General features: G+C 45.8%; 1 protein-coding gene across 3 annotated transcripts in view; it reads left to right on the top strand.

The window, feature by feature from the left end:
- The first annotated feature begins 2123 nt into the window (after window positions 1–2123).
- The window catches only part of si:ch73-15b2.5 (rho guanine nucleotide exchange factor 19), a 33322-nt gene continuing 18571 nt past the window's right edge, over window positions 2124–16874 (top strand). For 2 of the 3 annotated variants that reach the window (XR_010016065.1, XM_063033009.1), the window contains exons 1-4: window positions 2124–2758; window positions 5311–5552; window positions 12106–12266; window positions 13388–13570. Coding sequence is in view for 2 of the 3 variants with exons in the window: in XM_063033009.1 (XP_062889079.1) it covers window positions 2689–2758; window positions 5311–5552; window positions 12106–12266; window positions 13388–13570 (656 nt within the window). In the remaining variant the exon portion in view is untranslated. The remainder of the gene's footprint in view (window positions 2759–5310; window positions 5553–12105; window positions 12267–13387; window positions 13571–16874) is intronic. The other variant, XM_063033010.1, reaches the window with a different exon arrangement.

The raw sequence follows: 16874 nt of genomic DNA, 5'->3' as shown, positions 1-16874 counted from the left end.
TCATGATTTTTATTAATGACCTGGATGTGGGGGTAGAAGGGTGGGTTGGCAAGTTTGCAGACGACACAAAAGTTGGTGGTGTTGTAGATAGTGTGGAGGATTGTCGAAGATTGCAGAGAGACATTGATAGGATGCAGAAGTGGGCTGAGAAGTGGCAGATGGAGTTCAACCCGGAGAAGTGTGAGGTGGTACACTTTGGAAGGACAAACTCCAAGGCAGAGTACAAAGTAAATGGCAGGATACTTGGTAGTGTGGAGGAGCAGAGGGATCTGGGGATACAAGTTGCCTCACAGGTAGATAGGGTAGTTAAGAAAGCTTATGGGGTGTTAGCTTTCACAAGTCGAGGGACTTATGAGTCGCAAGGTAATGATGCAGCTCTATAAAACTCTGGTTAGGCCACACTTGGAGTACTGTGTCCATTTCTGGTCGCCTCATTATAGGAAGGATGTGGAAACATTGGAAAGGGTACAGAGGAGATTTACCAGGATGCTGCCTGGTTTAGAGAGTATGGATTATGATCAGAGTTTAAGGGAGCTAGGGCTTTACTCTTTGGAGAGAAGGAGGATGACAGGAGACATGATAGAAGTATACAAGATATTAAGAGGAGTAGATAAAGTGGATAGCCAGCGCCTCTTCCCCAGGGCACCACTGCTCAATACAAGAGAACATGGCTTTATGGTAAGGGGTGGGAAGTTCAAGGGGGATATTAGAGGAAGGTTTTTCACTCAGAGAGTGGTTGGTGCATGGAATGCACTGCCTGAGTCAGTGGTGGAGGCAGATACACTCATGAAGTTTAAGAGACTACTAGACAGGTATATGGAGGAATTTTAAGGTGGGGGGTTATATGGGAGGCAGGGTTTGAGGGTCAGCACAACATTGTGGGCCGAAGGGCCTGTACTATGCTGTACTATTCTATGTTCTATGATCTCACTCTAAGGGCTCTTTGTCTTGTTATTTCATGTTCTCCTTATTTATTGCAATTTATTTATATTTGCATTTGCACAGTCTGTTGTGTTCTGCACTCTTCTCGATCATTCATTGAATCTTGTTATAGTTACTATTCCATAGATATATGCTATAACGGTATAGTTACTATACTGTGAACATTTGAACTTTGAATCCCTCCATCGGATTCAGGTCGCAGTTAAGGGGCATCCTCCAATTTGAAAACAAACAGACCTTTCACATCTCCAGCAAAACAGTTTTTTATTTTTTTATTATTTAGAGACACAGCGCAGGCCCAGCGAGCACCGCTCAGCAACCCACCTACCTAACTCTAGCCTAATCACAGGACAATTTATAATGACCATTTAACCTACTCCTGTAACCGGTAGGGCTATCGACTGTGGGACGAGACCGGAGCACCGGGGAGAACATACTAATTCCGAAAAGCCCCGAACTGGAATAGCTTTGCGCTATCCCGTGGCGTTAGATAAGATCCTATAACTGTTAAATTCAAAAGAACTGCCTATCACGCTTTTATTTGGGGGAAAAAAAATTAAGTATTGCGTTTGAACAAATTTACCTTCATTTCTTTCTGCGGCTCGGGGAATTTTATCTTTTCCTTTATAAATTACACATTTATTTATTGCAAACTTTGTGATACAAATTTAGCCTTCGCACTTTTGACCCGCCTCCCTTCTTCACCCTCCGTTTCTAAAAATATGTATCCACGTCTCCAGCAGGCACCGTTACTGGAAAACACGGGAGAGAGCTGATGAACAAAGCATAATTGAAAAGGACACCATCAACTCCGGCAGTAACCATGGCAACTGCTATCTGTGTGTGTCGGGGGAGCACGGGAGGAAGCAATGCACATTGAAATGCGTGGAACAATCTGGAGAGTTCAGAAACGCTTGTAGACGCGTGAATTCTGAAGAGGGTGTCACCCGGGTGGGAGCGACTGGTGGACACACACAAATCACTCTTTAACACAACTCCCGTTGGTGAATCCTAACTTTGCAATAATTAAAATTAAGAAGGTCGAAGCTAGGACCTTAGCGAAGAATGAAACAAACATTGAGCATGAACCCCGGATGTGGAAACGCCAAACCAAGCTGTACATGGTGGGAGGAATTAATTGGTTGCTTCTAGCCATTCAGCTAAGTGTCACAGATTGGAAGCATTAGCAAGCTGAAGGGGGAAAGTGGCGGTGTCAGTGCGTGAAGATGATCATTTATTTGCATTTAGTGGCAATGGCATCAGGCAGCTCCAGATAATCAGATGCTTCTGGGGAATTCAAGGGAAATGTTTAACCTAACGAAGGCAATTTCCAACCGGCATCTCTCACCGTGGAGATCTCTGAGGGAGTGCTTATTTATTGACCTGCTGGCATAATTAACGTTAGCGGGAGTCTGATACCTTTTTTTTAATTATCGAGGCTGAATTCCTCATTGAAGGGATTTAAGAATCGCACGTGAGTGGGTTCAGGTGTTAGGGTGAGCCGACTGGAATCATCTGAGGATAACTCCTGAGTTGTAGAGAAATTTTGTCGAGCTTTTGGCTGGCGTCCGCTCCCTGAGGTGGTTGGGTTTGGTTCGACCGTCCCCCGTCACGCCTCACCCGGGTTTGCACGGTACAGTACTCGTTTCTCCACTATGCACAGTTTCAAAGACAAGGTTTAGTGTTTAGTTTGAGTGCCGTGCGGTTTCTTTTCACTTGGTGGTCACGGACGACTTGGAAGAGCCCATGGGCGAAAGAAAAATGTCTGAAAAAAGTGAATCTCTACCGAAGAGAAAATCCAAGTACGTCAAAACACGTAAGTGGAGAGGGTAGACCGGCACTAAGGTTCTGTGTCATTTTGGCACAGAAAAAATTAGTGTTAAATATTCTGTCTAATGTATGTAAATTGTATAGTATGCAATTAATTTTTAAAATTTAAACGCGAAATTCTGCTGATGCTGGGAATCCAGTTTTACATAGAATTCTGGAAGAACTCAGCAGGCCTGGCAGCATCTGTGGAAAGGAATGAACAGTCGGCGTTCCGGGCCGAGATCCTTCATTATCTATCTCTGAATACTCAATTAGCTGGATAGCAACTGGAAAGAGCACTAGTTAATGCACCAGGTCACAGATACTACTGCTAACCTGAAGATTCTGGTCCTGACGAAGGGTCTCGGCCTGAAACGTCGACTGTACCTCTTCCTAGAGATGCTGCCTGGCCTGCTGCGTTCACCAGCAACTTTGATGTGTGTTGCTAACCTGAAGATTCTCTTTTCAGTAGTGTTGCCTAGTCTGTGGTGTTCTACACGTCTCAGATTTATAATAGTTTAACTGTAGTAACTCTGGAGAACACCTTTGACCACAAGGCCATCAGGCAGTGGTCAGCACGTAATGTCCTGCAGGCACTGCAGGAGAAGGACGTGATGGACACAGTGGGGTGGTTCCCTGAGCAGACTGTCCAGTTCATCTGGCAAAATGCCTCATCGCCAGATCTAACCAACAGGCACCAAGACCTCGCCTGGCTGGCGGTGAGAGGGGCCCTCCCAGTCAGAGCCCTCCTGTACGCCCGGAACGTCGTCTCCGCACCCCACTGCCCACGGGAGGACTGCAGTGAGGAGGAGTCTGTGACCCACCTCTTTGCACACTGCCAGTTCGCAAAGAGGGTGTGGAAGAGGATGGACGGGCTAGTGTCACGTTTTATCCCCGGCAGCTGCGTAACAGAGGACTCTCTGATCTACGGGCTGTTCCCGGGGACGCACACGGAGACCAACATCTGGTGCTGCTGGCAGATCATCAACTCGGTGAAAGACGCTCTTTCGTCGGCCCGAAACTTGATGATCTACCAGCACATGGAGATGTCCGTGGGAGAATGCTGCTGGCTGGCACATTCTCGGCTGCAGGAGTACGTGCTGAGGGACGCACTGAAACTCGGTGCAGCCACCGCAAGGGCCCGGTGGGGAAGGACCACAGTTTAGGGTTCTTCTCCCGTGGGAGTGGGAGGGGTCGGTGAGCGGGGAGTATACCCCTCAACAATGATATGCTAAGCTGAACTACTGGAGTGCCACGTGGGTGGCTATAAATATGGATATGTACTGAGTATAATGGAAACGTATGTAAAGGATGAAAAGTTATTGAATGGTTTATTGTATATATTTATTTTTGAATAAAGTATATTTTGAAATAAAAAAAAACTCTGGTGAACAACTTAAGTTACCTGGGCCCCTCTTTAAGGTCAAAGTTCAGTGTTTGAACTTGAGCCTGAACCTGGGACCTGATTGCTGTGTCCCAAAGTGACTTGTGTTGGCTGTAGCCTGGCTTCCATCAATCACAAAACATCAAGGCTGACACAGCACCAGTAGCACTCCCTCGGATGGCTATAAATCTCCTCTTAAGGGACTTCACCCTCACCCCCTCCTCCCCCCTCCCCCAGGGCAACTGCAGCTGCTGCATGCTTAATTTTATGAAAAACGTTTTGTGAGCATTTTTCAGGTGTCAGTGGGCTTTATAATGTTGGAGGTTCACTAGGGAATTAGTTTGTCAGTTTAAGATCCTCCCCACCAGTGGAAAAACTGGAAGGATTCTTCATGCAGAAAATGATTAGGAATACTTTTAGAATTTTCCATCATGTATCTGAAGGTTAAAGTGGTCTTAAACAAAGGAAATCTCGGGTGTATGGGAATGGAAGTGAACTCGGATGTCTAATGTAAGTAACACACAAAATGCTGGAGAAACAGCTGGTCAGGCAGCATCTATGGAGAGGACTAAAGAGTCCACATTTCAGCTGAGACCCCTCATCAGGACTGAAAAGGAAGGGGCTTTCATAGATGGCGCCTGGCCTGCTGAGTTCCTCCAGCATTTGAGTGGGCTAGTCAAGGTTTCCAGTATCTGCAGAATCTCTTGTCTCTGAGTTGTCTGAGTGAATTAACAGGAATACAAGGGGCAGAATGTTTCTTTCCATACCGAAAGATATTTTATTGATCGCGTGGATAACCAGAGGCTTTTTCCCAGGGCTGAAATGGCTAACACGAGAGGGCACAGTTTTAAGGTGCTTGGAAGGAGGTACAGAGATGATGTCAGGGGTAAGTTTTTTTTTACACAGAGAGTGGTGAGTGTGTGGAATGGGCTGCTGGTGACGGTGGTGGAGGTGGATAGGGTCTTTTAAGAGGCACCTGGATAGGTACATGGAACTTGGAAATATAGAGGGCTATGGGTAACCCGAGGTAATTTCTAAAGTAAGTACATGTTCGGCACAGCATTGTGGGCCGAAGGGCCTGTATTGTGCTGTAGGTTTTCTATGTTCTATGATATAATAGATAATTGAGACTGTCTTCATTGTTTTATTTCTTTTTGTGTGCTTAATCCCTGTAGAGCCATTGTACCAGAATTACTGGTTCCAGTCCATGCACAGAGCTCCCACAAAGCCAGCACCTGACCCTTCAGTCGTGGATGCAACTCTATCCCTCGCTGGCTTGGTTGCATCCTCCATTGTGAATACCTCCTCCCAGCTTTCTCCCAAAGACTCCAGCTTCTTGTTCTGGCATCAGGTCCCAGAGGTGAAGAACAGTGGCTTGTTGGACGTGCTTACCGCCCAGGAGCACAAGCTGCAGGAGGTGCGTAGTGCTGCTTGTGTGCAGGGAGAGGGTGGAAAAAGCTCAGCTGCTCGGGCAGCGCCTGTGAAGGAAGAAACCGAGGTTTGGTTGATGGCCTTTGATGAGAGCTGATGATGTAAAGAGTCCAGCAAAAGAGTGGGCGGCTCGGTCTCTGACCTCGGGTAGTGTGTGTGGCGCTAGCAGTCTCTCCCTGTGGCCACACATCTTTCCTGCCGCTTTCCTAAAAAGTGTGCAGGGTGTTTGATCCCGGTACAGGGGTGAGTGGTTGCTGAAAATATGGGAATAGTGTACATGGGTGGTCGAGGGACGGCAGGACTCGTGGGGGGGGGGGGAGGGGCTGTTTCCAGATTTCTTTCCCTCACTCTCAGTCAGCAAGTACAGAGCCCAGGGGAAGGAATGGAGGAGGTGACATAAGAGGTGAAAAGGGACCCAGTAGGGATGATGCTGTGGATAGTGGATGATCAGTGATGCTGGTGGTGAATTAACTATTTTGAAACAAAAGTTTGATCTAAGTCAGTTGCGAACCAATACAATGGAAGTGGAGGCTGTAAAACTTCAATAGAAATCTGGATAAAAGATCAGCAGCTTGAAATCTTCATAAAAGTTGCTGGTGAACACAGCAGGCCAGGCAGCATCTCTAGGAAGAGGTACAGTCGACGTTTCGGGCCGAGCCCCTTCGTCAGGACTAACTGAAAGAAGAGCTAGTAAGAGATTTGAAAGTGGGAGGGGGAGGAGGAGAACCGAAATGATAGGAGAAGACAGGAGGGGGAGGGATGGAGCCAAGAGCTGGACAGGTGATTGGAAAAAGGGATATGAGAGGATCATGGGACAGGAGATCTGGGGAGAAAGACAAGGGGGAAGGGGGGGGGAGTCCAGAGGATGGGGCAAGGGATATAGTGAGAGGGACAGAGGAAGAAAAAGGAGAGAGAGAAAAAGAATGTGTGTATATAAATAAATAACAGATGGGGTACAAGGGTACCCCATCCGTTAGTTATTTATATACCTTGTACCCCATCTGTTATTTATATACACACATCCTTTCTCTCTCTCTCTCTCCTTTTTCTCCCTCTGTCCCCCTCACTATACCCCTTGCCCAACCTTTGGTTTTTTTCCCCTCCGCCTTTTCTTTCTCCCTGGGCCTCCTGTCCCATGATCCTCTCGTATCCCTTTTGCCAATCACCTGTCCAGCTCTTGGCTCTCCCTCCTGCTTTCAAATCTCTTACTAGCTCTTCTTTCAGTTAGTCCTGACGAAGGGTCTCGGCCCGAAACGTCGACTGTACCTCTTCCTAGAGATGCTGCCTGGCCTGCTGCGTTCACCAGCAACTTTGATGTGTGTTGCTTGAAATTCCGGCATCTGCAGATTTCCTCGTGCTTGCGAGCTTGAAATCCTTTTTTTGTTTATCCAATAATGCTGAGCCCTCCATTTCTTTTTATAGTTGTTTGAATGAAGATCATCTCTTAACCAGCAATTCATAGGCAGGTGGGGGAGTACTTATAAGACTGCTTTGAATTGGTGGACTGGATCTTGTACAGGGATTCATTTTTGGGTCTGAAAGAATATGCCAGTCATTGCTGTCTTTATTAAGACCCGTGTACCTTTGAGAACATACTGGACCTATGCAAGCTAGAAGCTGCAATGAACCAGGAGATTCGCAGTCTGCTGAGGATTAGATCTGTGGTGTTCAAGACTAGTGAATCAGAATTTTACAAGAAATCCAGGTGCAACCTACTTAAGAGTGGAAAAAGCGAAGTTGGAGGCTCAATTGGATACGTGTCAGCTGTGGCAGGGTTTTTTGGGTAATTATTTCCTATAAGGTGAAGCCTAACATCATAAATGCCTCTGATGCTTTACTCCTTGGTAAGCTCAATGCCTTTTATTCACACTTTGAAAAGGAGAATAAAGCTACAACTGAGAATGCCTGCTGTGCCTGGCAACCCTGTGACACTTGTCTCCCGGACTGATGTCAGACTCTTTTAAGAAGGCATCAGGTTCCAATGATGTACCAGGCAGGACACAGAGAACTTGTGCCAACCAACAGGTGGGTGCGTTCAAGGACGACTCTAATCTCTCACTGCTGCAGTTGAATGTTCCCACGTGCTTCGAGAGTGCATCAGCCGTCCTGTTCCCCAGGAAGAGCAAGGTGAGCTACCTCAGTGACTATCACCCAGTGGCACATGTATCCACTGTGATGAAATGCTCTGAGACGTTGATCATAGCCAGAATTAATTCCTGCCTAATACCCTGGACTTGCTGCAGTCTGGCTACTTGACTTTATCGTCGCCAGACAATTGATACTAGAGCGTACAATCATCATAGCGATAGTTGATTCTGCGCTTCATGCTCCCTACAGTACAAATCCAGGCAGGTCCAGATATTTGGAGGGTACGGCCCAGATCCGGGCCAGGATCCGTTCAGCAGTCTTATCACAGTTGGAAAGAAGCTGTTCCCAAATCTGGCTGTACGAGTCTTCAAGCTCCTGAGCCTTCACCCGGAGGGAAGAGGGACAAATAGTGTGTTGGCTGGGTGGGTAATATCCTTGATTATCCTGGCAGCACTGCTCCGACAGCGTGCGGTGTAAAGTGAGTCCAAGGACGGAAGATTGGTTTGTGTGATGTGCTGGGCTGTGTTCACGATCTTCAGCTTCTTCCGGTCTTAGACAGAACAACTTCCATACCAGGTTGTGATGCACCCTAGAAGAATGCTTTCTACAGTGCATCTATAAAAATTAATACTACGACAACAGGTCTGCAGAGGATGTCATTTTACTGGCTTTCGACCCTGCCTTGGACCACCTGGACATAGTCTATTTGTCAGGATGCTGCTTATTGATTACAGCTCAATGGTCAATGCCATCACCCCCTCAGTACTAATCCACAAATCTCAAAACCTTGGCCTCTATCTCCCTTTGCAGCTAAATCCTTGACTTCCTCATTAGCAGATTGGAAGTAACATCTCCTCGCTGACAAATAACACTGGCGCACCTCTAGGATGTGTGCTTGGCCCACTGCTCTACTCTCTACACCCACGACTGTATGGCTTGGCACAGCTCCAACGGCATCTATAAATTTGCGGCTGGCGCAACCGTTTGCAGAATCTCAGACGGTGACGGAACCTACAGGGGTGAGATAGATCAGCAGGTTGAGTGGTGTTACACTAACAGCCTTGCACTCAATGTCAGCAAGACCAGGAAATTGTGGATTTCAGGACGGGAAAGTCGGGAGAACACGCACCAGTTTGTATCGAAGAGTTGGGTGAGCCGCGTCACATTCCTGGACATGAAACATCTCAGAGAATCTAACCTGGGCTCAAACTATGCGATTACAAGGATGACTGGCAGCTATACATGGGAATTTGAGGAGGTTTGATATGTCACCAGAGACCAGGACATTTCTACAGATGCACCCAGTTAGAATCCTCTCCATGGTACATCACTGTCTGGTATAGAGGAGCCAAAAAACGGGTTGGGGGGGAAAAAAAAAACCGTAGAGCCATCTCCATCATGGGCATTGTCCTCCCCAGCACTGAGGACCTCGTCAAAAGGAATTATGTCAAGAAGGTGGCATCCATCTTGAAACACCCTCGGCATCCTGGATGTGTTCCCTTCTCTTTACTACCATCAGGGAGGAGGTACAGGAGCCTGAAACTCGCTCAGTGTTTTAGAAATGGCTTCTTCCCCTCTGCCATCAGATCTCTGAATGGTACTGCTTCATTTTTGCTCTCTTCGCACTATTTTGGATATTTCTTTTAAGATAATATTATGTATTGCACCGTACTGCTGCCACAAAACAGCAAAATTCATGATGTATTTAAGTATTAATAAACCTGATTCTGATAAAAGATGCTACCGTCCGGCAGTCACGATTGTTGCTTGGGAACTCCTCAGATTGAAATGATGCCTCCTAAAGCATTCCCAAACTTCCAGTGGAAAGCTTCCCTGCAATCTTAAACTTAATGTCCCTTTTGATCATTCCTCATGCTACCAAACGTCAAGGTGAAGAATGGTGTGTGTCTTGTTTGTGACTGCAATGAGTTTGCTAAGAGAAATTGGAAGCTGTACTTTTTAACTGGAATGAGTGGTTGACTCACTGAATCGGAGTTGTTATCGGAGCTTGGGGCCAAAGTCTATGCTGGTTTCCTAAAACTCTAACAAGTAACGATGAGGGTACTTAATGCAAGTTGCACGTAAAATCAATCCCTCCTACTGCTGGTAGTAGTGAATGTTTGATTTTCGTAGCATCCTTCCAACTTTCATTTTTCCATCTTTGCATTGTTCCATTTTTATCTCGTGAGTAGAATAGGCAATGGTTTGAATCAAATGCAGCTACCAGAAACACTTATACAGTTCCTTTATTCTTAAAACAATCCCAGGATGTTTTCACTGGTGCACGAGAAAAGGAGAGGTTAGGCAGAATAAGTGATAAAGAAATGTATACAAAGAAAGATGCAGAGAAACTTATAGGGAGGGAATTTAGGCAGTGGGACCATATTGTTGAAGGTGCAGCCATTAAAGATGGTTTAATGGAGGGATGCGAGGACAACAGGAGAGCAATACTGGATTGGAGGTGCTGATAGAAAGTTTCATGGCCAGGTTGGGGGTAAGGCAATTCGTGAGCTCTTAAATCATGTGAGGCCCCTTGTGATCAAGGTTGACCTATCTGCTCTGGGTTTGTGGGTTCTGAGGTGGCTGATGTGGCCACTGTGGAAACTGTAGCCTCTTCCACAGCGGGTGACTAGTGGGTGGATAGCTTGATGTGTTTGTTCCTCCACTGTTCAAGCAGGGCCCTGTATGTATGCTCTTAAAGTGTCCCCTTGATTTTCAACCCTATTTTTAACATTAAATTGTGGTGGGGCAGAGCTTCCTGGAACCGGTAGATGGTTTGGATTTCATGTAAGAGGCTTTGAGCACATCCTTTCATGTTTTTCTCTATCCCCACCTGGTAATCTCTGCCCATGAGCATGCTTGTTTCAGAGGGCTGGTTTTGGGCAAGTAAATGTCCTGGCCTGACTGAGAGTACCTCGGGTCTCTAATGGGGATGTTGACTTGGGAGAGTCATCTTGTCCTTCCAGTAAAACTAGATGATTTAGTAGAGGCAGTTATCTATATTTCCCAAGTGTCTTGAAATGACTAGTGACATAACCCAGGTCTCAAATGTACGGGATGTTGGGCTCACTTGTTGACCAGAAGTCACGAAGCATCTCAAGACAGTTGGAAAACACAACTAACTCTACTAAATCATTAAGGTTTACTGGAAGAATAAGATGACTTGGGCTGAGGAACCAGGTTTTGAATCCTCCTAAACTGGCCACAGACGATGGTGGTACTTTGAAGGTGGTGGTAAATTTCATCTGCATTTGCCTTGGTCAGGACGTTTGTATGGTCGTCCACAAGGATCTTGTTGTGCAGCTTCATTGTTCCAGGAAGGTTATCAGATAACCTTTTCCTTGTGTTGAAGGCCCATCACCTTTTGCTTCAGTGGTAGTGTTCAGGGCTTGGAGGTCAGCCTCTGGGTGTCTGCCAGCAAGCATGGCATCTGTCTGCCGTAGCTCAGCTGCTGAATTCGGGGAACTTTGGTTCTAGGCTGAACACCATGCAGCAATTCTGAAGGTTAGCTCTACTAGAAGTTTATTGGTGAGATGCAATCTTAGGACAAAACACAGCCTTGATCGACTCTAGTGTTATCTATTGTAGGCCCTTTTGTTCGTATCAGTTTAATGTGATGAAGTATGTGTTGATGGGATTAGGCAGAATAATTCAGCATGTACTAAATGGGCCGAAGGGCCTGTTTCTGTGCTGTAGTGCTCTGTGTATAGTAAATGGGTGGGTAGGGTATGGAGGGCTATGCTGTGGACCGAAGGGACTAGGCAGAATACTAGTTTGACACAGACTAGATGGGCCAAAGGGCCTATTTCTATGTTGTAGTGTTATATAACTTTATGTAGGGATCTTGGGCACCAGCAAATAAGATCCTTGAGGGTGGGGTCTGAAAGGTTAATTGGGCTTACAGCAGGATTTCTAGTCTAGGCAAACCTCATATCACATTGATTAATCATTGCTATTTTAATGACTTCAGTTTTTATTAACACCCAGTTACTGTGATGTAGACATCTTGGAGATTCTCCGGATGCTGATCTGACTGATCAATGGCATTTATTAAACCAAAGGTGTCAAAAGATAATTTTGTTGGAGACACGAGTAGAGATGTTTGTTGTGGGAGGTGTGATATTTGGACCTGGTATGCATCTAGTTGCTGTTCCAGATCATTGTTATTGCAGCCTAAATTTGAGATTTAAAGTGGAGGTTGATGTTCTTACTTTGTAAGGGTGTTAAAGTTGCAGGAAGAAGGCAGGAGAATGGGGCTAAGGGGGTGAGAAACCAGCCATGATGGAATGGTGGAGCGGAATTGATGGGCCGAATGTCCCAATTCTGCTCCTATGTCTTGTCTAAATAGAGATTCTGTTTTGTAATTGTTCTACTGCTGGGTCATTGGGATCTGAACTTGAGTCTGCTCAACTCCACTAAACATTGTCAGCCACACTCTTTCCTCTCTCCAGGCAATGTTTGAAGTTATCACATCAGAGGCTTCCTACCTGCGCAGTTTGACGGTGGCTGTCAATCATTTCAGTAAGTGTCCAGAGCTGTTGAACGTACTAACTCCCACAGAGAGGCACACGCTGTTCTCCAACATGCCGGAAGTGAAAGAAGCGAGTGAGAGGTGGGTGTAAACAGAACAGCTCACTGGGTCTACATCTATGCCTTTAGAGAGTGAAAAATATTTTTAATTATGCAGCATGTAAACACTGAACAGTGACTTTCAATAACTCAGTATTTAATTACACCACTTTTATTTATCACCATGTAGTCTAGTTTAAAAGGATGGTGGGGCAGAAATTCCCAACCATTGAACAATAACCCTCAACTAGAACTGGAACATGGACATCCAAAGTATTTCCCTCTTTATCTCGCACAGATACTACTATCTTTGTGCTGCAAATCTTAAATGTACAGCTGAACTCCTTACTGTCACTGGGACCTGGGGTTTGTCAGCTCTGGGCTTTGCCATGAGTAAACGCTGAGATGGCAACCTCTGACAGTGGCTGGGAGAGAACTGCGGGTGGACGGAAAGGGTCAGACTTGGTCAAGTTACTGTCAAACGTGTACATTTGCTGGGTATAAATCATGCTGAAGATGAGGATGCGGCCCTGCTCCAGGCTTCATGGCATTTACTTGGCTCTGTGCTGAGGCCTGCTCCAGGCTTTGTGTCTGTGAGCTTGGTGACATTTACTCAACTTTGCACTAGGCTAAGGCCGGCTCTGACTGCTCCAGGCCTTGTGTCTGTGAAGTCGCTTTCGTTCTGAATGCTATTTGCTTGCTTTTCTTGTTTGCATGATTTTTTTCCCCCTCTGCACATTGGGTGTTGGACAATTTTTTAAAAATGGGTTCTTTTGGGTTTCTTTGTGGATGCCTGTAAGGAGACTAGTCTCAAGGTTGTATAATGTATACATTGTTAAGTGTATTTTGAAAATTAGCATTTTGCAACGTGACAAAGATGGTTAAGATAAAATTGAAAGAGTTGGATGATTTGCTAACATGGATTGAAAATCTGTTGGCTGCCAGAAGTCTGGAAATGGATGAAAATATTCGACTGAGTGGGGTGAATGGAGACAAAGGGTGTGAAGAGTAACTGTGTAGCCACCCTGTCTTGGTTGTGGGACATTTCTTCACAACATGGACGGTTGCTGGTTTCTCTCATTCGTGCTATAACTGTAATTGCCTGGAATATGTCCTTTGGTGCTTGGCGCTGCATTTTGTTTAATGCCACTGTTCTGCTTGCAGGTTAACTTGCATTTTGTGGTTGTCGGACAGGTTTCTGCTGGACCTGGAGGAACGTCTGGAGGAGAACGTCTTTGTCAGAGACCTCAGTGACATCGTGCTGCTGCACTGCATTGATTTTCGCAGGGTCTACGTCCCGTACGTCACCAATCAGATGTACCAGGAGAAGATGCTGCAGCAGCTCATGTGAGTGAAACTGGCTTGCAAAGGTCTACATCTTAGTTTGATGTAACAGCAATGCAGCATCAGTCATCCTGAAAGCAATCCAGCAAGGATCCAGTCTGAAGCTGCACGTTGTGTTGGAGACCAGAAGAAACAGGTTAACCTCTCTTATAAGACATAGAAGCAGAATTGGGCCATTTGGCCCGTTGAGTCTGCTCCACCATTCAATCATGGCTGATCCTCTTATCACCTCCTGAACCCCACACCCCAGCCTTCTCCCCGTAACCTTTGATGCCTTATCCTATTCCAGCTCTGCCTTAAATGCACCCAATGACCTGGCCTCCACAGCTGTCTGTGGTAATAAATTACGTACACAAATTCACCACACTCTGGCTAAGGAAATTTCTCCGCATCTGTTTTAAATGGACGCCCCTCTATCTTGAGGCTGGGCCCTCTTATCCTAGACTCCCCCTCCATGGGAAACATCCTTCCCACACCTACTGGCTAGGCCTTTTAACATTCAAATAGTTTCAACGAGATCCCCATCCTTCTAAATTATTACGATTGAGGACACGCAGTCCCCTTTTATTATCATTTAGTAATGCATGCATTAAGAAATGATACAATGTTTTTCCAGAATGATATCATGAAAACATGACAAACCGACTTAAAAACTAACAAAATCCACATAATTATAACATATAGTTACAACAGTGCAAAGCAATACCGTAATTTGATAAGAACAGACCATGGCAGGGTAAAAGTCTCAAAGTCTCTCGAAAGTCCCATCATCTCACGCAGACGGTAAACCTCCAGCGCCGCCAACTTGCCGGTGCAGCATCCTGGAAGCATCCGACCACAGTCCGAGTCCGACTCCGAGTCCGTCCGAAAACTCCGAGCACCATCTCTGCAGAGCGCTTCAACCCCGGCCCCGGCGATAGGCAAAGCTGAGGATTTGGGGCCTTCGTCTCCGGAGATTCTCGATCGCACAGTAGCAGCGGCAGCGAAGCTGGCATTTCAGAAGTTACTCCAGATGTTCCTCTGTGCTTCTCACGGCTGTCTCCATCAAATCCGGATTGTGCACGGCATCCTACTTCACAAACGCGATATTCATTCGGAACGGCCGTGAGTACTGACGCAGAGCTATCAAACATTCCTTGTATGATGACTCTTCCACTCCCGGAATCATCCTCTGGATCCTCTCCAATGCCAGCACATCTTTTAGATGAGGGGCCCAAAACTGTTTACAATACTCAAGGTGAGGCCTCACCGGTGCCTTACAAAGCCTCAGGATCACATCCCTGCTGTTGTATTCCAGACCTCTATTCCTGTGTTCAACAACATTTGCACCCCAGTCACTGCTGTGCTTTTCTTCCAGAAGTCAAGGCTAGAAATTCGTTTGCGCACCATATTAAAAAAAAATGCCATGCAATGGGCAATGGTGCATATAATGAGTATATTTTGTGTTTGTGTATTTTTGGTACGAGTTGCTACCATTACACGTATATGAGCTGGGATAAATTTGTATGCATTGGCATTGCTATTTATCCATTGTCAAACTTGTCCAAAATTCACAGTGGGGCAAAATTTGGACGTCATTGGTCTGAAGGGTGACAATAGTTGCCCAGATGGAGAGCAAGCCTTTGCCAGTGAGAAGACTTGGTCAATGTACCTGTAAAGGGCTCTGAAAGAGCACCTGCACTCGGTTATTCTGCTCCACGTGCTTGCAGCCATTCTGCACTGTGCTCACGTGGAAGACATCCATGCTCTTCAAACTCTAAATTAATTTGCAAAGGCTGTTTGTTGTGACCTAACGCATAGCTGTGGATAACCAAATGTCTCCAAGGCATCTACTGGGACCTTGTCACTTAAGGGTGTGAAAGCTCGTTAACATCACATTCACCTTGCATCTTATCTCAAAGTAATAATGTCTGTGCAGGCATTATCTATGTACACGCATAGATATGTAGATACATGTATCTATGTGGTAGCCTTGTATGTCTGATGTTGTAAAAACCTCAAAGCAGCTCGCATGTGTATCAACACTGTTCTTGCCTCCCCCTCCCACTTTCGAATCTCTTACTATTCTTTCAGTTAGTCCTGACGAAGGGTCCCGGCCTGAAACGTCGACTGTACCTCTTCCTATAGATGCTGCCTGGCCTGCTGCGTTCACCAGCAACTTTTATGTGTGTTGCTTGAAATTCCAGCATCTGCAGATTTCTTTTGTGTCTTGCCTTCACTTTTCTAGTCTCGGGATTACTCCAGACAACAGCTGCCGACACGTGCTCCCCACTGCCACAGGGAAGCCAATCGTGCCTCCTGCTCTATCAGATCAGCCTTCACTATTCAACCTAACAGAAGCTTGTTCTCCAATGCAGACTTCCCCAAAATGGGGAGCTGCACTTGTGGCCAATACACTATTCTCAACACAGGAGGAGACTATATTCTCTTAAGGCATATGGTGGTAGAGCTAAAAGGGGGACCTCCATTCTGGTGAGTTCCATGACTGTGGAGAGCTCCCCCAATTTGTCCTTGGCCATTCGCAGCAACCTCTCTTTAGAGCCAAACTGCGCGGAGGATGCATTCTGAGGGTTCAAGGCAAGCCTCGAATGCAGTCGCTGATCACCCACTTGTTTAGTTGGCAGCTGGGTGAAGATACTGGCACACCAGTGCCCCAGTAAGGCTGCTGAAAATGAGACCAAACCAGGCAGTCCTCTGCAGCCTTCAAGGCGTAATTTGAGTTTTGCCACTTGAGGGGCTGCACTAGGAAGGAGAAGGCACTCATTTCGTGTCCTCCGCCCCAGAAGCTCTGCAATTGGTTTCCACCAACGTGACAGTTTGCTGCACTTTTGGGGGGAGGGGGGTAGTATTTGATACTGGAAGGCTTCTCGTATACCCTTGTGTATACATTATACAATCATATGCAAACTCGTAATCCAGTACAATCCCCTATTTTTTTTTAAAAAAAGCCTTTGGTCAGTATAATGCAAGAGATTATTTCCACTTTTTCAATGCAGCCATTGTGCCGCTAATAACAATTCTCAGCTTGTTAAAGGATAGAGATGTTCTCTCCCTTAACCAGCAGATTAAAGTATTCAGTTTTATTTCAGCCAGACACTGCAGCGAGGGCTTGCTCAGATCAAAGACAGAATTGAACATGCATTTTATATAAGCTATCTTGTGTATTAATATTTTTATTGTTATTAATCTTGTGACATGGCGCATAATGTTCTTTATCTCATATCTTTTTTGCGCTGCATCGGATCCAAAGTAACGTTTATTTTCTCTTTTACACATCTTCTGGAAATGCTGTTAACAATGCTGGATT

Source organism: Mobula hypostoma, chromosome 25 (assembly GCF_963921235.1).
Source record: "Mobula hypostoma chromosome 25, sMobHyp1.1, whole genome shotgun sequence".
NCBI lineage: Eukaryota > Metazoa > Chordata > Chondrichthyes > Myliobatiformes > Myliobatidae > Mobula > Mobula hypostoma.
Note: the sequence above shows the minus strand (reverse complement) of the source record. Positions and strands in the feature narration are given on the sequence as shown.